The 22,038-nt window shown below is 38.5% G+C and overlaps 1 protein-coding gene across 6 annotated transcripts in view; it reads left to right on the top strand.

The window, feature by feature from the left end:
* Positions 1 to 22,038, top strand: part of CPEB2 (cytoplasmic polyadenylation element binding protein 2) — a 92,226-nt gene that overhangs the window by 20,919 nt on the left and 49,269 nt on the right. For 5 of the 6 annotated variants that reach the window (XM_073342480.1, XM_073342478.1, XM_073342481.1 and 2 more), the window contains exons 3-4: positions 54 to 144; positions 8,730 to 8,780. In XM_073342480.1, coding sequence (XP_073198581.1) covers positions 54 to 144; positions 8,730 to 8,780 — 142 coding nt within the window. The remainder of the gene's footprint in view (positions 1 to 53; positions 145 to 8,729; positions 8,781 to 22,038) is intronic. The other variant, XM_073342482.1, reaches the window with a different exon arrangement.

The raw sequence follows: 22,038 nt of genomic DNA, 5'->3' as shown, positions 1-22,038 counted from the left end.
TTAAAAAGTACAATTTTTGTACTCCAGTACTAAAAAATTTTGTTCCCTTTTAGGATCGAAATAGAATGTATGACAGTCTGAATATGCACTCATTGGAAAACTCTCTTATTGACATCATGAGAGCAGAGCACGATCCGCTTAAAGGTATGTGACTATGCTAACTAAAGAAAATGTCACCCATTCTTTGTTAATTTAGAACTGATTCATTGCTTCTTCAACCCGTAGCAAGCACTGTTTCAAATATATATTATAATCTGTATTATATGCTAAATATATTTATGGTTGCATAACATTTGTAATATTGGGGTGTCTATAGTTTTTACTAGAAATAAAGTAGTTTACTTCAAAAACCTTGCTGACTCAAAAAGTCACTCTTCTGGTGTAACATATTTCTGCCTTCAAGCATTTACAGTGTTGGTATATCCGTGTTGGTCCCAAAATATTAGTAAGACAAGATGGATGAGGGTAATACCTTTTATTGGACCAACTTTTATTGGAGAAAGACAAGCTTTCAAGCTTACAAAGAGCTCTTCTTGAAGTCTGGAAAAGGTACTCAGAGTATCACAGATTACAAGGTAGAACAGATAAGGAGTTAACACATGTTGCAAAAGGCCATTCAAGGTGAAGTGGGAAATTAACACCTTTACCTCGCCCACCTTCTCTCTCTTGGTATGTTTAGAAATTTTTTGTCCACTTTTTTTTTTTTTTTTTTTGAAGATAATTCCAAATTGAGTGAAATGTGAAGACACATTCTTGGCTACTGGTACTAGTGCAGTGGTTCCCAAACTGGGGTTCATGAACCCCTGGGGGTTCATGAAATGTTACAGGGAATTCTGGGGGCGGAATTCCCTGATGGCAGACAGAGCTGTCCCTAGGGATCCTGGGCAGCAGAGGGCCAGCAGACCCCTGGACTTCCAAGAGCTAAGCAGATCAAAGCAAGCATATCTATCACACTGAAGAGATTTAAATTTCCAGACTCCTTATAAGAAATGGAAAAGGAGGTGGATATTTTTTACTGATTTTAAAATTAAATAGGCAGCTCGTATTGTTTATAAATTTATTATGAAGAACAAGTTTAAGTTTAGTTGTAATGTGCATTGTTTGCCTGGACTGCTCAAGACCTGAGTGGTTGCGTAGGAGGAACTCTTTGAGTTGGCTTCTTAAATACCTTCATGCTGTTTCACATCTGATGCTCCTTGATGAAACATAGGAGTCTTGTCTTATAACTGGCTTATTCAAAGTGATACAAGCTATGAAAGTGAGATCTTGGAAGAGTGTTGCCATTTTCATAATGTAATAAAAATACTGTAATGATTAATAATAAATAGTGTGTGATAAGCATGTCATAAAAACAAATTTTATATTTGCAAGATCATTGCTTTTATAATTTATACTCGGGTAAAGGAGAAAATCCCTGGAAATAATTCATTTTTAGGAGGGGGTTCGCGAGACTTGACATTTTAGTGAAAGAGGTTCACAGGTTGTTAAAGTTTGGAAACCACTGTACTAGTGCATACATAAATTATTCTTAATCGAAAGTTAAAATTCCTCAGACTTGTAAGAAATAAGAACTCTAGTTGCATACTGTAGATAATATAAAAGTATTTGAACTGTACTGTAATTATAGCTTAACTACATGTTTGTTTTTAACACAAATAACTCAATTCTGTCCTGTAAACTTTTATTTCCAAAACAGGTGAGATATGTACTAGTTGTACAAGTAACCTGTTTCTTTGAGGTTAAAAGTGCAGCTAGTTCATTTCTGAACTTTTGGAAAGTGGTTTCCTCTCCTCAGGTGTGCTTAATTGAAATCATGGGGCTACAGCAGTGACCTTATAAGTTAACGTTTATGGACTTCCATTTTTAATTCCTGTTTTCATTGTGTAATGATTTAAAAATTAAGCACCAAAGAATTTTAACAGTCTTAATCTAAGCCCAAAGGACTTTAAAAATAAGTTTTGAATAAACCCAAGCCATCTGAGTTGTGCAAATGGAATGTTGTTTCTTTTTTATGCTATGTTTAAACTATTTGTCTTCCAATTTAGACTGGTTTAAAGACTTCAAACTTGCTATGCCTTTAGTACTCACTACAAAACAAGTGCCTTTTCTCATTCAAAGAAATTAGGTTCAGAACTAGGTATGGTTAGAAGTAATTACTGTTCATGTATGGTAGTCTGTGCTCATCCACTCATTTTCTACCCCCAGAAATTCCTAATTATTATTTATCTTACATTAACACGGAGGCCTCAGTTTTGATAAGGCTCACATTGTGCTAGGTACCGTACAAACGCATATTAAGAGATAGTTCCTGCCCAAAAGACCGTAGACAGTGCCTATCTTTAGGCAACCACAAATTGCCACATTTCTACTTTTTAGGTGACAAATCCTCTGTTTTTCAATAAATCGCGTTGCATCTTAGCTACCTGTTGTGTTGGAAGTTTTCAAAACCTACCTAGAAGTCTAGTCTACATTTAAAAAATTATTTCAGTTTCAATCAAAATAACTTGATTCTTCAAACTCTAGCTGGGGATGTGCACTTTGGAAGTGCTGCTGCAGTATAACAACCCTCAGTTTGCCCCACATCTACACTGTCATGGTACTGTGCTGCACTGATTGTGTCATGTCGCCCTCTGGGTGCATATCCCAGAATTCCCCAAATGTCCGACATATTATATGCTGGGCAATTTTCAGTCTTGATTCTGAGATACGTTGAGGGAGCCCGGGGGAATTGGGTCCAATTTGAATGGGAATAAGTTTTTAAACCTACCATGATGTTCATTTTTTCCAGGATGTAAAACTGGGTTTTATTTATTCTACCTAGCCATATCTTAAAGCAAACCCATAACTTTTTGGAATAATCGTCATCAAATTTGCATCTTCACTAAGACTAAAGATAAAATTTTAAAACCAGTTTGCTTAAAGTTAACACTTCTAATTTAAGAACTTCTGAAAACCTGATGAATTCAATGGGAGGCGTAGACGTTCTGTGCTTCTAAAAATTACGTCAGCGGAGGCCTAAATATAGATGTAGGTCTTTAAATCTCTGATCCTAAAGTTTTGGCCTACACATTGCTATATATATAATGGCGTTTTCATAATATGGCTGCTGATGTTCGTAAGTGTACTAAAGCTGATTAACACCTGAGCATGCTTTCTGAAAGTCAAATATAAAGTTGGATTAAAAGGAAAAGCTTTTATTTGAGAGGCAGAGAATAATCCACACTCACCAACTGAACTTAAATTGAGTAGTTGAGTACATCTGTTTGAAGTAAATATTTTGATCAAGATACTGCTTCTCTTTGGGAAATATATTACTTGTTCAAAGTGAAAGGGATAAATTATTAACATAGAGCATTCTTCAATTATATTCGTTGAGAGTAAATGGGAGAAAAAGTGACATCCACTAGAATAGCTTAAAACCTGTCTTCCATCCCTTTTACTTGTTGCAGTCTCTGTGTCATTCCTTTGATTTTTGGCAGGATGCAAGAAGCTACAAAACCTTAGTTTTTGTTAGTTCAGGCCCTACTACAGTGTCTTGGTAGCCAAATTCTCTCTGAGAGTCTTGCCCATCACAATATTTCTCAAGTTAACTGACAAACCCGGCTTGTTTATTTGTAGAATGTGCCTGCTTAATAAAATCTCTTGGTAAATAGTATGGTTTGTTATAACAAGAATGTTTGTTTTTATAGCAAGTTTTTTCAATTGTAAATTTAAACAAAACAATGCATCTTTTATGTAGTACTGCAGTGGTAAAATGAAAGTCCTTGGAATTTTAAGCACGTGTTTCAGATTTAGCTGCTTACAGTGTCTGGAGTATGACTAAGCATCTTGTTTTCGATTAGTGGAATGCAGAACAAACTTTGTATGTACTAGTTTACAGCATTTGTCTTTATATTTTATATTTGAAAATCCATTTGTTAGAAAATGAGGATTTCACTGTGTTTGCTCTTGTTAATTTACAGAACTATGGATTTTATCTAATCTACTTTCTACTGTAAGATAAATTCATATATGTTCTAAGAATTAGCATATGTTTATAAATATGCAGTTCTAGACTTTATTTACTCTAAATTTAATCTGTGTAAAGTCTCTGACCAAAGAAAGATGTAATTCTTATGTAAATCTAAGTCTTTGAAAATTGGATGTTAAACTTTGTAAATTTTTATAACGGTCTTAATTCTATAGAAAAATAAGATGGTAACATTTAACATCTGGATTGATCTTTTATCCATATTGCTTTCTCACCAGGGCATTTCAGAACAAATTATTAGTAAATAGCATTTAAGTTAGAGACTTGACTTTTTTAAGATCAGTAGAATCCGAGCTGAAGACAGTGCGGTCATACACCAAAATTATAAAGCTATTTCTTACTGATTCTTCTATTAACATGTGACTCAAATTGTTTTGAGGAGCACTAGAGAACCTGAGAGAAAAGCTAAGCTGAAGTACCTGAACATTGGTCCCCATGCTGCCTCTTTTAGAAATGGTCTTTTGTGGGGGGGTTTTGTTGGGTTCCCCCCCCAACTGCTTCTTGCTAGTGCCAAAAACACACAGAGAAGACTTAGTTTATAGGTATTGCAACAGCAGGCGATTCAGTGTACTTACGCTAGACTAGCTCATGTTGATAGGCAATTGGGGAAGTAACTATGCTTCTCGTGGAAGTGCATTAGAACTGAGAAGCTAGTGGCTTATGGTATTGCTTTGGGGTTTATTTTTATTTTTGTTGAAGAGCCTGAATTGTCTCCACTGTGGATAGGCTAGTCTTTTTTTTTTTTCCCTTTGTGTGTTTAACGTGTTCTGTGTTGAAAGGAAGCAATATTAGTCTTGAGGCCTGATTCACCACTACTTGCTTTCTTGTAGCCACTTACACCTGTGCAAAATATTACCAAATCAGAAGTAGCCACTCATTTACATAAGTGGTAATATTTTACACCCATTTTGTAAGGTAGTTGTAAACAGGCATTACACATTTTTCTCTATGCTCCTCTGTAAGGGGAAAACAAACTTGGGGAAATCATTAGGAATATTACAATAGTAGATTATTGTAATAGACACTAGGAGATAGTGAGGAAAAGAAAATTACAATATAGGTTTATCTATGGAAAAAAGAGTTTGATATAACTGGAAGCTTCTCTGTATCTAAATTTCTTATTTGTAGTTTCTATTTCTAGCATCTTACTTAGGAGTCTCAACACACCAGAAGAGCTTGCTTTTGAAAGCCACTAGCTGGACCATGCTCACTGGAATGGAGGAGTTGAGGGTGGGCGGCGGGGAGGACTGCAGATTTGTAACTGTTTACAGATTTATTTATTTTTTCCACCATAATGGAAATGAAATGCAAAAAAATTTAGCATTAGTGCAACAATAAGGTTGCAAATTCAAATATTAATGTCTCTACTGAAAGTTAATGTTGCTGTAGTAACGTTAGCAGTGTTGTGTTGCACATTTTCTGTTTCATAAAATACACAAAATGCACAACATACCACCAAATTATGTTGTTGAGTAGTCGTAAGGAGATATCAACTTTAAAATTGCACTTTTACCTGCATATTTTTTTTCATATTATCACTGAAAGACTTGAAAAAATATTTTTTCACTTCATATATTTGACAGCACTTTGTGTGAAGTTGGGTTCACAGTTTCCCTACCTCTGGTTTATGTGAATTTTTCGTGTATCATTCGGGTAAAGATAAACTTTTGAAAATAGCAATATATGGTTGAAAAAACAACAAAAGTTAATAGAGACACTTGGGAAAATGTAGTACTTGAATCTTCTCTTAGCCTTTTCTAATTGACTGATTTCAGATTGACAGTGTCTCTTTAAACTTTCTTTGACTTTTTAGTGTGCTTGACCACTCAAACATGCATTTAATAAGAACCTAATTGTATTGTATTAACATCCACTTTCCAAAAAATTGAAAAGAAATTGGAGAAGGGTTATAAAAAACACACTGATCTTGCAACTGACTCCATGCTAGAAAAACTGTACATTCACACATAATCCCATTAAACCAGTTGCATTCCCTTTGAGTGCCGAGGTTTGCCCACACACAGGAACTTGCAAAAGTCAAACTATAATAATATGTATGCAAAAATGCTATGTTAAAAATGTTCTTAGGGTTGCAAAGTCAAGCATTCCAAAGATAGGAAATGCCACAACTAAGGTTGCCTGTGCAGCCAATGCACAAGATGAATGAGGCTTGGTGAATGAGATAACTGTTCTATATTTTTTTTTATCCTTCTTCAAACAAACACCATCCCAGCCCTACACAAAAAATGAAGTTACTCGTTTCTTCATTAGCTTGTCTGTGGGGCTTAGCAACATAGTATCTTAAATTCTATCTCTCAGTTCTTTCTCAAGGAAAGTATTATTCCTGTTTTACAAAGGGATAACTGAGGTTCAGGAACATTAAGAGTAAATTTGCAAAATTCTCCACTAATTTTGAGTACCCAACTTGACATACCCAGGGACCTGATTTTGTTATAGCACTTGATATGTTCAAAGTACTGTACAGATATTAATTAATCAGTCCTCACAACAACCCTGTGGCTGAGCATGAATATTATCCCCCTCTTACAGACTAGTACTAGAGAACTGAGACAGAAAGGCGAAGTGACTTTCCCTGTTTCACACAGTGAATCAGTAGCAGATCCAAAATTAGAATTTTGGGCTGCCTGACTTTCAATTCTGCGCTCACTTTTCCAGAACATACTGCCTTACTGCCAGAGGGGCTGACCAGCCACAGCTCCCACTGACTTCGATTGTTGTGAATGCCCAACACAACAGAAAAGTGGACCTCAGTTGTCTCAGATTTGGAGCCCAGAAAATGAGGAACATAAAGTGCATCTGGAAAATTTTTCAGTTATTTAAGTGCCTTGCTCATGATTATGTAGGAAGTCTAACAACCCCCCCAACCTCTGTTCTATCCCTAGGTTTGACAATCAGCTGCCTTAACCACAAGACCATCCTTTTTCTTTCTGCGGTTATCTGCCTTATTTACCACACACCTTCAACTTCTAACGTAAATGAGTCGGGGATCCTATGGAATCCTGATTCATTCACTTAAGCACCATGCATTCTGTACACTGAATGAGGAGGGGAACCTGTGGAAAAAGTAGTCTGTAGTAACGTCATTAAAAACTGTATCATAATGCACGTAAACAAGGAAGCCTTAATTCTGGTATTTTCTCATTTTTGAGTACTTGACTTTACAATCAACATTCTTTTTTGTAGTTTTTTTGGTATGTAATTTTCACGTTTGTTTTCTTTTTCTTAAAAAAAAAAAAAAGCCAAAACCAAATTCTATTTGAACAGATTTTCGTCAAAAAGCTTTTCTGGGACACAAAAAGATATCCTCTCGGGCATCAGGAGTATCCCCCTGCTAAATTTCAAAGTCCTGCAGCAAACCATAGAGGCTTTTAGTTTTCCAAAGGAAAAAAGTCTGTATTTTTCTTATAATGGGAAGTGTTAGGCATCTTTAATGTGAGGGTGGCTGCTGGTTTGTGTATGTGTGCATGCATGCTTAAAAGATACAAGTATGCACAAAATCTTTTAATAATAGTTACTCAATAATTGAGTCCTATCCTGCAAGTTCTCTGTATGCACAACTCCCACTGAAATCAGTGTGAGTTCCACATACACAAGGCTGCAGGATTGGATCCTTCATTATGTCTCGGCAATCATCTGGTTGCAGTATAATAATATTGAATGTTCTAATTAAAAATATTATATGATTTGAGATTATAGTTAAGCAAGGCTGTTTTAATATCAATAAAATGTATGGATATGTTGGGATTTTTTTTTTTACTTGTGCTCTAAGGCATGTTGCAGTGAAACAGAGCAGCTATTGTAAGTTTCTGTGTAGGTCAGTTTGCAGTGCTGTCATGTTTGCAGCTTCCTGTGAACAGAAAACTTCTCCTTTTTAATAAAAAGGAGATTAGAATGAGGAGACGTTTTTCTATGCACTTTAAACATCAAGTTTAACTGACAAGACCCTATTTGCTGCAATAAATATTTTAAAATCCTGGTGTGAGTACATGAGGATTTCCTGTAATTTTTACTTTAACACGTTTTTGTATTTTGTAGTTTTACATTTTTAATCCATTAACTAGCTAATAGGAATCTCCAAGAAACTTTTTAAAGAATGTTCGCATTCTAAAGGCTTTTAAAAAATTCAATAATTGAAACATTCTTGTTTTGTTTTGGTTTTGTCAAACTACCTTAGTGGAAGAACAATATATGCAGAAATTATATGAAGTACAACAAGATGCAACTATAAATCAGTTAAAAGCAAGTAAAATGTTTTAATCTGAACTCATAACAGGATTTTTGATACATTGGGTCAGTGGAGAAATTCCAAACTGCAACAGTTAAACTCTGCTAAATAATGTGCATATGAACAAGTTTTCACAGTGAGTATGAAAGAGAATACTAGAGCAGCCAGCACTATTTCTGGGTTGCATGAAACAAAAAGTGGCTTTATCCTATTGGAGCTGATCCCAAAAGCACACTGCAGATCTTATGACCAGAGAATTAAGGTTAAGAAGTTTGTTCTTGTCAACTTTAACTTGGGTCAAGGGTATTGTTGCTAATGTGCTTGGAGTTAAATATTAGCTCTTTATGTCCCCTAGACAAAATGGAAATACAGTATATATTTTAACTGTAGGCAATGATTTTTCTTTATTCTTTTTTAAGCGTAATAGCTAAAATCACGGTACTTTTTTTTAAGGTCGCTTGAGTTATCCACATCCAGGGACTGACAATCTTCTGATGTTAAATGGTAAGCAATAATCTTTTAACAGTTTTTAATTATTTCTAGCTTAGCTTAAATCTGAAATGTTAATGTAAAAATGGAATATTCTATTCTTTTACTGAGTTAACTGTATCCAGAGACTGTGACAATCTTCCAGGGACTGTCACCATCTTTCAGCATTAAATGGTAAGAGTTAATCTTACAACAGCTTTTAATTAGATATAGCTTACTTTAAATTTGAAATTCTCATATGAAAATATACTCTTATTTTCTGTTCCCAAGGAAGTCAATATTCTGTTCACCAGAAAACATCTAGTATTATAGAAAGCAAAAACTAAAATGATAGAAAGTATGGATTTCTGACATGGTATAGTTTGTGTGAATTATGCAACTAAGCCTGTGTTCGTCTGAAGTAACACTTCTTTTGTGTATGTGAGAGGATTTGGAACTAGTTCAAGTTCCTGTGCATATAGCTCCCACTTACAGTGTGCTTGTTTTCCCCCCAGCATCCAGGAATTCAGAAGTTTTATCACTAGTGTCCAGAAGGGGTTGTGTATGCACCCCGCCATCACACTCTCACTCACTCACGCGCTCGCTCGCTCTCTCTCTCTCACACTCACACTCACACTCACACACACACACACTCACACACATCATGAGGGCATAAAGGGCAGAGCAACCCCACCTGCCCCACAGTTCCTTCTAACTGCTCCTCAGCAGAGATTCAGAACAGCTTAGTGGCCTCCGTATGCAATTTGTGATCTACTATAACCCCCAGTTCTTCTTCAGCAGAACTACCACCTAGCCATCTATTCTCCATTTTGTTGTTGTGTATTTAATTTTTCCTTCCTAAGTGAAATACTTTGTACCTGTCATTATTGAATTTCATCTTGTGGATTTCAGACCAATTCTGTGATTTTTTTAAAGGTCATTTTAAATCCTAATCGTGTTCTTCAAAGTGCTTTCAACCCGTCCCAGCTTGGTGTCATCTGTAATTTATAAATATACTCTCCACTACAAGTTATCCAAGTTATTAATGAAAATATTGAATAATACTGGATACAGACTGACTCTTTTGGGACTCCATTAGATATGTCCACCCAGTTTGACTGTGAATTCCTCTAGGAGTTCTTGAACAGAATTGCTACCTGTTCTGATATTGCTTCATCTTACGTAACCTAGAATGAATTTCACTAAGGCCTGCCATCTTGAATGGCCTCAGGTACTCTCATGACACCTTTCTCCAGACTGAGACCTCTTCAGTCCTGGATCAGATCAGTTTATCATCCAAACATCCCTGGTATGAACCAACAAGTAACAGTCCCTTGGATGATCCTATTGTCTCTTCCCTGGTAGTTGGATCGAAACAATGTTTGCTGAGGATTGTCTTTCATTCTGATAATGCACATGAAGACCGTTAATTGCTGACACATGTAGTAAGGGCTGGGGTGCACATCTAAACCAATTCCACGTTTGTGGTCTATGGACATCTGCAGATTTGTCAGCTCACGTAAACATCCTAGAATTTAGGGTGATTCACCTGGCTTGCAAATCGTTTCTACCTCTTTTAAAGCACCAAGCAGTACACATGCTGATGGACAGCTCTATAGCAACGTATTACTTAAACAGGCAAGAGGCAGCAAAATCAGACCTCCTGTGTCAAGAGGCTGTTTCACTGTTGGAATGGTGCATTCTTCACCGTATAGTTCTGACATCTTCCAGGGGAATTGAACCCCCTGACAGATCAGCTAAGCAAAACGAATTCATCTTCCCACGAATGGTCTTTAAAAGATGCAGTACTAGCAGGGTATTCAGGACACAGGGATTTCTGCAAATAGATCTCTTCAGGACCAGAGATTGGAGAGTGCCCTCTGTTTTGTTGTTGAGGGGGCCAGTCAGGGTGCTTCAGCAGACACGTTTCATATTCCATGGTCAGATTATCTAGTCTATGCATTTCTCCTGTTCCTGTTAATCCCCAGGATACTAAGGAAAGTGAGACAAGACAGGGCTCAGATGATCCTAGTGGGGCAATCATGGCCTCACCAATTCTGCTATCCAGAACTACTACATCTCTCTAGTCACGAGTTCATAACTCTCCCACTCCTGATAGACATAATCTTTCAAGATTCTGGGCACATACTCCATCTGAACCAAACATCTCTTCATCTGACATTATGGAGACTGTCTGGTTAACGTCAACAAATAGGGAGAGTTCTGCCAAGGTCCAGGAGATCCTCATGGAATGTAGAAAATCTTCAACCAGGAAAACATACACAGCTAAGTGGAAGCATTTTTCTTTCCGGGTGGGTGAGGCAACTTGGTCCTCTACTGTTAATCCTGTTGATCATATTCCATTCATTCTAGACTCTCTACTGCTTTAAAAACAGTAATCAGGCCTGGAATTTAGCTCAATTTAAAATTCACTGCACTGCAATTATGACCTTTCATCCTCCTGTTCAGGGTTCCTCAGTGTTTTCCCATTGAACCATCACAAAGATTCTGAAGGGACTTTTGCAGATGTTTCCACCAGTAAGAGAGATACCACTTTCATGAAACTTGAGCTTAGCCCTTTCTTCATTAATGGGATCTCCATCTGATTCCCTTTCATTTTGCTCCCTCCATCATTAAGGGTGAATTTTTTGGTGGCAGTCACTTCTGGGTGCAGAGTAAGTGAGATCCAAGCACTCATGTCAAATCCCCGTATGTTTTTTTTTATGCAGATAGAGTAACTATGAGGCCTCACCCTAAATTTATCCCAAAAGTTATTTGTGACTTTCACATTAGTCAATATATACACTTACTGTATTTTTTCCAAAGCCTCATTCATCCCTTGATGCGGGAAAGTTAGATACCTTAGATAATGAGGGGTGGGTGTCTCTTGTATTAACATGAGACTGGTCTGGAGATCTCCTAGACTTTTTATCATGTATGGCAATTTATCAAAGGTTAGACCAGTCCCCGCTCAAAAATTATCTAAATGGGTTGTGGACCATATAAAGATTTCATACCTTGTTAATAAGCTACAACATCCAGGTCCAGTGTCTGCTCATTCTACTAGATCCCAAGCTACCTCAGCAGTGTGCTTCAGTAGTGTTCCAGTAGTTGAAATTTGTAGACCAGCCACACGGTCTTCAATGCCTACATTTAGCCACAATTATACTCTGGTGTCAGCATCTAGAGCTAATACTTGGGCTGGAAGAGAAGATCTTTAGTCTTTTTCAAATAACCACTTATCTCCCACCACCTGGAACACTGAACTACTAGTTAAGTACCATAAGTGGGATTCACATGCACAGGAACTCAAAGAAAAAGGAATGGTTACTTATCTGATAGTAGCTATTTGTTCTTTGAGGTGTTCTGCATTTGGATCCCATGACCAGTCCTCCATCCGTGCAGATCGGAGACTATTCATGGGACTCTGGGCAGCAAAGGAACTACTGAACAGTGGGCAAGCTCGTTCTGCCCTTTATGCCCTCAGAGTGCAAGGACGTGATGGATGCATACACAACCCCTAGTAGACGCTTCTGATAAAACTTCTTAACTTGCGTGGAGGGTGACAGCACTCCGTAAATTAAATCCACATGTACAGAATATATCAAAGAACAACTATTACTATAAGGTAAGCAACTATTCCTTCTTTGAGTACAGGTCTGACTCTCCCTGAGCCATGCTGAAGTTAGAGAGTTCATGTTCATATGTCAAAACTTCATGAACATCTGCTTCTCAATGGAGGCATTCTTCTGTAATGTTATGAACGTTGGTTACATTGCTTTTTATGTCTACAGAAAGAGGCAGAGCTAGAGGATCACGTAAGTGCAATAATAAATTAGAGATTTTACACACAGGTCTTGTGGACACTAAAAAAAAATGTAGACCTGTAATTCTCCATTAGTGCAGCTGCACCAGAACTGACAACAATGGAAGTTGCAGTGTAGACTTGGTACAGCTATTTTTGCTACTATGGCCTTGTCTACGCTGACAGCTGTGTGTAGGGTATGTGTAGCTTTCACAGCAGTGAAAAGCAGGTAGTTAAAAGCTCCGGCATGGGAGAGGCAGCAGGCAAACTTTCCCTGCTGCTGGAGTCTTTCACTGGAGCAGGGAAAGGGTCTGGTGGCAACGAGCTTCCGTAGTCTTTCCCTGCTGCTTTCCCCCCTGCCAGAACCTTTTGCTGCTGCTGGAGCCTTTTTGCTGTGGCACAGAGAGGCTCTAGCAGCTCCCCATTTCTGGAGCCTTTCCCCACTGCCTCCCTACTGCCAGAGCCTTTCTCCGTGATGGGGAAACTTTCCAACAGTGGAGAGGCAGCAGGACTCTACACTGCTAAAAATAGCACTGTAGAGCCAGGGGAACTGCTTGGAGATGTAGACATCTGTGTAGGGTATATACCCTAATGTTCTGGCATGTCTATGTTGCTTAACAAGTAAAGACAGTGAGGCAGTGCTTTTTATACCTGTGCTAAGGGGGCGTGCCTTGCATATATTTTAAATGCTGCTGCTTAGTGTAGACACAGCGTGTGTTGATGCCATTGGAGAATTATGAGTCAAAGCTTTGCTGGTGAAAACATAATCATAGTAAGAAGGCTTTGTATCAAGATTAGAGGCCTTGGGCATGATTTAATTTTTTTCCAGTTTCTTGCACCTTGTGTAGTTGTTGGTACCTGTGCAAAATGTGTATAAAATGCTGCAAAATCAGAATTCTCTAGTATAGTATTTTAAGAGAGTGGAGTATTCTGATTTGGTACTGTTAAACCAGAAAAAGTTGAGCATTACACATGGGGCTAGTCTGGAGAATCAGGCTGTTTGGGTAATGGTCTGCTCCTTTTAGAGATGATTACAGACCCTAGTGGATGACAAACAGCTGCTTACTGTTGAAATAAAATTTACCAGATGGCAGTACAGACCTAGATTACATATAGATGTCCTTGATGTTAAGAAACTTACTCCAGCAACAACTTAGCTTTGTGGTTGTAATTGTTACTGTTGTAACTAAGTGACAGCCTGAGGATTCTAGGGCCCTCTGTTCATTTCAGGTCTTCACTTTTGTTCCAGTGATTTGTTCCAGTGGCTTAAAAATAGCAGTGGAGAGACCAGAAACTTGCACACTAGATATGCCAATTTTGGAAGCTGCTCCGTGCAAATGTCCATTGATTTAAATGAAACTGAGCGGGTGTAAGGGAAATCTCTCCTACTTTGAGCTACTGTCAAATGTTTCAATATAATCCAATGTAGGAGATTCATATTTTTGATTCAACTTTGAACCTGTTATCATCTTTAGAATTTTGAGGCTTCTCTCTTCCCACTATGCTTGCTCTTTTACCATATAAGACATTAGGTTATGCAATAGTATATTTTGTGGATTCTCTGCTCCAATCAATGATCTTGGGAGAATAGACCTTTATACTTTTGGCCTACTCAAACAAAGTAACCTTGTCATAAAGAGAGAGAATCTACATCTGGAGACTGATCTTGTTGTCGATTTAAATTAATGCAATTTTGCTATTGATTCCAGTGGAATTAGAATTGGTTCCCCAATGCTATTTGGAAGTTAGCAGTCAGCATAATAGCTATAATTCTTTAAAAGCATTAAATATATGTAAATTTTATTGCTCTTATTAAAAAATCATTTAAAAGCCTAATTTCATAGATGGCTTTTTAACTGATTTGGTCTTTTTTAATAGAAGGACACTCCTGTCAGGTATTCTAGGTTCTTCTTTGTGTGGCTCTGCATATTCCCAGTTATGGGTAATAGGCTCCAGCGATCGGCACAACGGTAGAACTTTCTCCAAGCAGTGCTCGTTACAGTACACATGGGTTCACTCTTGTCCCTCCTCTGAGCATCTTTGAACAAGCCAAGGGCAAGACTATTTAAGGGGATGCTGCACACTCTACCACATCAGTTCCTTCCAATTACTTGTGCCAGATGGAAGTGAACCACTCTGGCCTTCAGATCTGAGGGGTTTTTTTCTTCTTATACTAGTGTTTTAGATAATTGTTGATAACTTGAAATGTTAGTTTAATTAGCGTTTGTGGTTATAATTAGTTTAGTATAGTTGTTTGTTTCCATGTGACAGTGAAATGGAAGAAGAAAATTTCAGTATTTAATAGACTCTTATCCTGCTCAGCCATCTTTCCAGCACCAAATGACCACATTGATTACCTTAAGGATATGTCTAAATTGCAGATAAAAACCTGCAGCTGGCCTGTGACAGCTGACTTGGGCTCAAGCTAAGGGGTTGTTCAGTGGTTTGAGCATTGGCCTACTAAACCCAGTGTTGTGAGTTCAATCCTTGAGGGGGCCATTTAGGGATCTGGGGCAAAAATTGGGGATTGGTCCTGCTTTGAGCAGGGGATTGGGCTAGATGACCTCCTGAGGTCCCTTCCAACCCTGATATTTTCAAATTCTATGAAAATAGACTGCAGGTGTTCCAGTCTAAGGAAGCTGCCAAGCCTCTGGGCGATTGTCTGATCTGAAGACTGAGGCTTGTTTCAGATCTGACCGCCTCATCTAGTAAGGTTAAGGTGCCTAAAGGATTCCGTGATCTGTCTCTTTGCTGGTTCAGGCTTCTGTCTGTTTTATCAGAGCCTCCTGTTAAAGCTGGTAAGGTGTTTGGAGGCACAGTCAGGTCAATTGGTAATGAAGGAACCTATAATTAAGCCTCAATTCCAACTATGTTGGTTCAGAAAAAGATGAGGGAGAAGACAGCCACTGTTGGCTGTGCCAGATCCCATGAGTCAGATTTATTGGATCCATCAATATGCATGTGTCTTCTGTGATTCCTACTCTGAGACCAAAGTCAGTTTTGCAATTGGCTTCACGTTCCAGGGTAATGGAATGGAGTCTCTCTTCAGATCCAATGATGCCTAAGCCTGTCAGAGTGGCATCATTGCCCACTCCTACTCTGGTGCTGATACCAGATCCAAAAGACAACTATTGCTGTGGTGGCAGATGAGTGTTCATCAGATCTGAGGTGGGGGAGAGGAAGAGACTTCATTGGTTCTGATATCTAAATCTCCTTCACCTGAAAGGAGGGGTAGAGAGGAAGATATTATGAGCCTTTCTCCAGATCCCTCTTTGCCTCCTCCTAAGACTCCTACAGGATCTCCAGGCAAAACTTTCTCACTTTTTATGTCTCTGCATCCTCCAGTGCCATTGCTCTCTCTGGTAAAATTCATAGTGGAACTGAAGTTGGCGCCACAGTTAGAAGAGGATGGAGAAAGAGTTAAAAAGATCTGAACCATCCAGATGTATGCCACCTACTTCTAGCTTTCCTCAATCTTTTGGACAATTTGTGTCTTCTAATCCTATATGTATATTCCCAGATCCCATCGATTGGAGAGACTGGCCTTCCTGGGCTCAGTGACCTTATTGGGCTACCCCATGAGAGTTCTTGACTCATCCACCTTATTGATGAAGTAGAGACATCCTTTTTGAAAAGGATCCAGCTGCTGAGGAATCTTTGGATCCAATTTGACCAGATGCATCTGCAGCTCAGATTGGTGGCCCTTAATCCTTTTTCTGAGGAAGAGGATGAGTAGTTAGTTCACTTTTTGAGCAGGATCAGGTGAATACAGAATTTGTTGCCTGATAAGCATATGGCATTGATTCTGTGTTGTCTCCTTCTGAGGATGTTTTACAATTCCATGAATTATTGGATCATATTGTATTGACTTTGAACTTCCTTTCAGTTGTTGTGGAAGAGGCATCACATCCAGTATTTGACAATTTTGGTGCTCCTTCCAGGAATAGAATGTCTTTACCAAATTGGATGGTCTCTTGTAACCTGCTAAAGTTGTTAGGATAACAAGAAGTAGGGATAACCTGATCTCTAAAAAGCAGACAAACTTTATCAAATACTGCATGAGGGGTTTTAGTATTTACATACTCGCTCCATATCAAATTCTCTGATGGTTGCAGCAGCCAGTAATAGATTTAGGCCTGGTCAAGCCCATTTGACTCCAGATTATAGCGAGAGGGTTTTTTCTTTCTTCTCTGGGGATTAGGGTGGCTAATTAGCAGGCAGTGATGGCCCATTATCAGTTTCACTTGTGGGAGAAAATAGCTTTGTTTGTGCAGAAGTGACGAGATGATCAGAGAAGACTGGCCAGTGAAATATCGGCAGAGGGACAAAATGTGGCAAAACATGCTCTCAGGGCTTCTTTTGATGTTCCTGCCTCTTCATTCAGATCTTTGGCATCTGCTGTTACCTTGAGAAAGCATGCATGGACTGGATACTAAATGTAAAGATAAGCATCTCCCCTTTGAGGGTGATGGTCCTTTTGGTAGTAGAACGGACAAATTACTAGAAAAGTTAAGAGACTTGGTCTGCTGTTCACTTGATTTATATCCTGTTCCTAGAAGGAGACCTCCTACCTCCTTCTTTTCATTACTAGAGACAGATTTATCCTCAGTCTTTGACTTATTTTTCATCTCAGAGATGTTGCCTACATCATTAGACTACATCATCTTTTCAGTCTCAACATAAAAAGAAAGAATTCAGATCTAGGCCTAAATTGAAGCAATCTGCTCTTCCTGTTTCATCTTCACTGACTAAATGGCCCCAGATTTGACATGAGGCTCAAGGGTCCTTCTCTCCCTTTGTCTGGGGACAGATTAATCCATTTTTATCAACAACTGGAGGTTTATTACATTGGATAAGTGGGTCCTAGAAATAATAGTAAAGGGCTATGCAATATAGTTAGAACGGTTCCCTCTTTTCGGTTCCCCTATCCTTCCCTTTTCAGGATTACGAGGTTATTCTTTTGTCAAAAGTTCAGAAATTGCTTCTGATATGTGCTGTGAAAAAAGTACCCAAGTATCTATGGGGTCAAAGGTTTTAGTCAATATTTCCTGATCTAGAAAAATGTTGGAGGTTTATGTCCAATTATAGATTTAAGGAAATGCAACAGGTTTGTTTAGAAGTTTCATTTTGGAGTGCTAACCCTAGCCTCCATAATTGCCTCATCTTCAATTATGGACTTGTTCACAACTCTCAACTTAAAAGATGTTTCTATTCAGCCCAATCATCGGAAATGCTTCCATTTGATTATGGCACAAAATCCTGCCATTTGAGCTCTGTACAGCGCTCAGAGTCTTTTCTGTATTAGCAGTGCATCTCAGAAGATAGGGTATTTGTCTAATCCTGTTTAGAAAACTGGCTGCTGAAGTCATCTAGTTTCCCACCTCCCTTTTTACGGATTTTAGATTCTTTCTGAATGTAAGAAAGTAAAATCTATGCTCATCTCAGGAAATCTGGTTTTATATGGTCTATAATACAGTAGTAGGAAAAGTTTTCCTCACAGAGGAAAGACTTCTGAAGATAGTGTGCAGTCTATTTTAGAGATTTGTCATTGATCCCAGGCAGCGATTTTCTTGTTGGGTCTGATGGGTCTTATGGCAATGATTACTTATCTTATTCTGTTTGCATGCCTCAGGATAAGGCCAAAGCAGCATGGTTGGCTCAATCTTACAAACCAAATCTGGACAGTCTTCATACGTTAATTGTCATGCCTCAGGACATTTTTTTATTCTTTGTGCTGGACAAATTGTGAATTAATCTTTTCAAGGAGGTCCTGTTTCATCTCCCCTTGCCGTCCAGCACATAAAATCTGTTGCATCTAACAATGGATAGGGAGCTTATCTGGACTCTTTTATAGTTCAGTCACTTGGTGTCTCAGGAAAAGAATTTTGTACTTAAACATTTTAGAAGTACGTGTCATTCTTCTGGTTGTCAGATCATTTCTTCATCATGTAAATGGGAAGACGGTTCAGTTAGCGACAGACAATACAATGACTATGAGCAATGTCAACAAATCAAGAGGCACCCATTCTTCTCTGCTAGGTCCTGAGGCAGTCAGTCTGTGATAGTGGTGCATTCTTCACAGTGTCTATCCAGGCGAACTGCATCTAGTAGGGGAGAGCAGTGTGTTCACAGATGAGCTCAGCAGAGGCGGTTCTCAGATGCATGAGAGATCACTAAAGGATCAGGTGGTGCAAGAGGTTTTCTCCAGCTAGGGTCAGCCCCGTGTTAGACCTGCCTGTGACAAGGTTCAACAAAACGTCTCTTTTCTGATCAAGAGTGGGAAAGGGCAGTCACTTGATCTTGGATGCTTTCCTAATGCACTGAGGGAGAGCCTTCTGTATACTTTCCCCTCCTTTCCATTAATTCAGAAGATAAGGGGAAAATAAGACAAGACAGGGCAAGAGTGATCCCGATGGCTCCAGCTTGACTGAGACAGCGGTGGACAAGTTCCAGCAATCGGAGGGAGTCTGTATCCGCCTTCTCTCCCCACACCACCACCATTTCTAGACCTGTTGTCACAGCAGCGGGAAAGGACTCTTCATCCAATCTCTCCATCTGACAGCCTGTAATGTCAGACTTCGACTAATCTAAAATACTCTTGTTCCTTGTTGGTTCAAAATGGGTTGCGTAATTCTAGAAAATAATCTAAGAGGAAAGATTATTACTTTAAATGAGTTAGATTTGCTCCTTGGATGCAAGGCGAATCTGACTCACCAGTTACAACTTCTATTCCCTGTATATTGGAGTATTTTGTTGTATTTAAAGTCTGAGGGTCTCTAATTCTTCTTTAAGAACTCATTTAATGGCTTTCTCATCTTATCATGCTTTGATGGCAGATCATTACTTTTGCACAATACAGCTAAAAGGTTTACAAAGGGGTTATCTAACTTGTACCTCCCCTTGAGAGATCTGTTTCCAACATGGGATCTTAATTGGTTTTAGTGAGGCTTATGAAGCGCCTTTTGAACCTTTGGAAGTGTGTTCCTTATTTTAACTATTAAAACTATGTTTATTGTTGCTATAACATAAGTCAGAAGGGTGAACAAATTACAGGCATATCTGCCATTTGCTATTTTTCATAAAAACAAGGTGATTCTTAGACCTGATCCCAGGTTTTTATCAAAAACAGTATCCGAGTTTCACATCAGTTAGACAACTAATTTACCAGTGTTTTTTCCAAAGCCATGTGCTAATAAAGGGGTATCTAGCCTCAAAAGTATGTAAACCAGAAGAGTTTGAGTGTGTTGTTTAAACAGAACTAAAGAGTTTAGGAAGTCATATAGGTTATTTGTTTCTTATGCTAAGAATCATATGGGTTACAGTGTATCTGCTCAGCCTATTTCCAGATTGGTTAAACAATGTATTCTTGAATATTACAAGTTAACGGCAGTCCCAGTGCCTACTACTGTGAGATCTCATTCCATGAGGGCAGTGGTAGCATCTTTAGCATATCTTAAACATGTTCCTAATGGGAAATCTGTAAAGCTGCTCTTTGGAAGCTAGTCCGTACGTTATGCTTTGTATCTGGTTTCAAGAGCAGATGCTAGATTTGGTAAAGCAGTGTTTTGATTGTTGTTATTTAATTAGAACTCTACCTCCTGAGTGTTTTCAGCAATACTAGTCAAACTACCCACAAGTGCTAATATGCAGGGCCACTTGAAGTGAAGGTTACCTACTTGTAACTGGAGTTCATTGAGATGACTGCATATTCACACTTCCCACTGATCTTCCCCCTGCCCCTTTCTCAAACCCTTGGTTTCTCTTTTCCATTTCCAATAGTTGCTATTCACCTTGTCAACTGTTGGAAATGGGCCACATCCACCCTACTTGAATTGGCCTCATTAGCACTGACCTCCCAACTTGGTAACTCCCATCTTTTCATGTGCTGTGTATTTGTACCTGCCTACTGTATTTTCCACTCTGTGCATCTGATGAAGTGGGTTATAGCTCATGAAAGCTTATGCCCAAATAAATTTGTTAGTCTCTAATGTGCCACAAGGACTCCTTGTTTTTGCTGATACAGACTAACACAGCTACCCCTCTGAAACTTCTCAAAGGAGGAGATCAGTTTGGTCTAGCATGATCTACTTTTTTTGTAAAACCATGTTGTATTTTATCCCAATTACGGTTCACTTCTAAGTCCTTAACTACTTTCTCTGGCAAAATTTTGTTCCAAGACTTTGCATGCTGTTGAGGTCAAACTAACAGACTTGTAGTTTCCTACATCAGTTTTTCCCCCTTTCTTAAAAATAGCAAATCTCCAGTCACAGGGAACAACCCCTGAGTTTATGGATTCATTAAAAATCCTTGCTATTAGGCTTGCAATTTCATGTACAAGTTCCCATAATATTCTTGGATGGAGATTATCTGGGCCCCCAATTTGGTCCCATTAAACTGTTTGAATTTTACTTCCAACTTGGATGTGGTCATTTCTACTTCGATATTCTCATTTCCATTAGCCACCCTGCCACTGCCCCTAACCTTCTCATTGCCTCAGTTTTTTAATAAGGGTAAAATATTCATTTAGGTGTTGGACCATGCCTAGATTATTTTTTAATATCCACCTCATCTTCAGTGCTTAGTGCTCCCATTTCTTCTTTTCTTTTTTATATATGTGGTTATAGAGCCTTTTTACTATTGTTTTTAATTTCCTTTGCAAGGTCCAGCTCTGCTTGGCTTTTGGCAGTTCTCATTTTTCCCCTATGAATTCTCTCCTCCAAGAGGTATTTTTCCTTGCTGATCCATCCCATCTTCCATTCCATTCAGGCTTTCTGGTTTGCTTTAACCTGTTAGATACACTTGCTCATCCAGTTTGGTCTGCAACCCTTTCCTATGAAATTTCTACCCTTGCTTCGGATGCAGGCTTCAGATAGCTTCTGCATCTTGACTTAAAGAAATTCCAAGTCTCCTCCACATTCAGATCCTTGAGTTGTTCAGTCCAATCCATATTCCTAACTAATTCCCTTAATTTTTTAAAGTTTGCCCTTTTGAAATCAAGGACTCTAGTTGCAGATCTCCACAAGGAGAGTAAACAATATGATGGCAGCAAATGTCATGTTAGTACCATGTTTTGTTTTCTTTGTTTTCTCCTGGCTGGGCAAAGTACTCAGACTTTTTGGGGGATATTTTGGCACATTAATGTAACATTAATACATGTATATTAAATATCCTAGCAGATGCACCATTTTCTTGCAACTACATCATTGCTTTTTTAAATAATAGCGGTTTTTTCCACTTCCAGTTTTATTTTTATTTCCAAGGGTTCACATAAAACATAAGGATGTTGTGTGCTACCAAAATGTCTTTCATGAGAAGCGAAAAGATTGTCTTAACAGTATGAAAATTTGAGAACACAGCTGATCTGGTTTGGATGACGGAAGGAAGCAAAACTGAATGAACAGAGCAGAGATAATATTAGCGTTTGTGCCTAAAGGGGCTTATTAGTATATATTAGGCCAAGATACTATTTTTATATTACCCGCGTGTGTG

The sequence above is a fragment of the Lepidochelys kempii genome, chromosome 4, assembly GCF_965140265.1.
Source record: "Lepidochelys kempii isolate rLepKem1 chromosome 4, rLepKem1.hap2, whole genome shotgun sequence".
NCBI lineage: Eukaryota > Metazoa > Chordata > Testudines > Cheloniidae > Lepidochelys > Lepidochelys kempii.
Note: the sequence above shows the minus strand (reverse complement) of the source record. Positions and strands in the feature narration are given on the sequence as shown.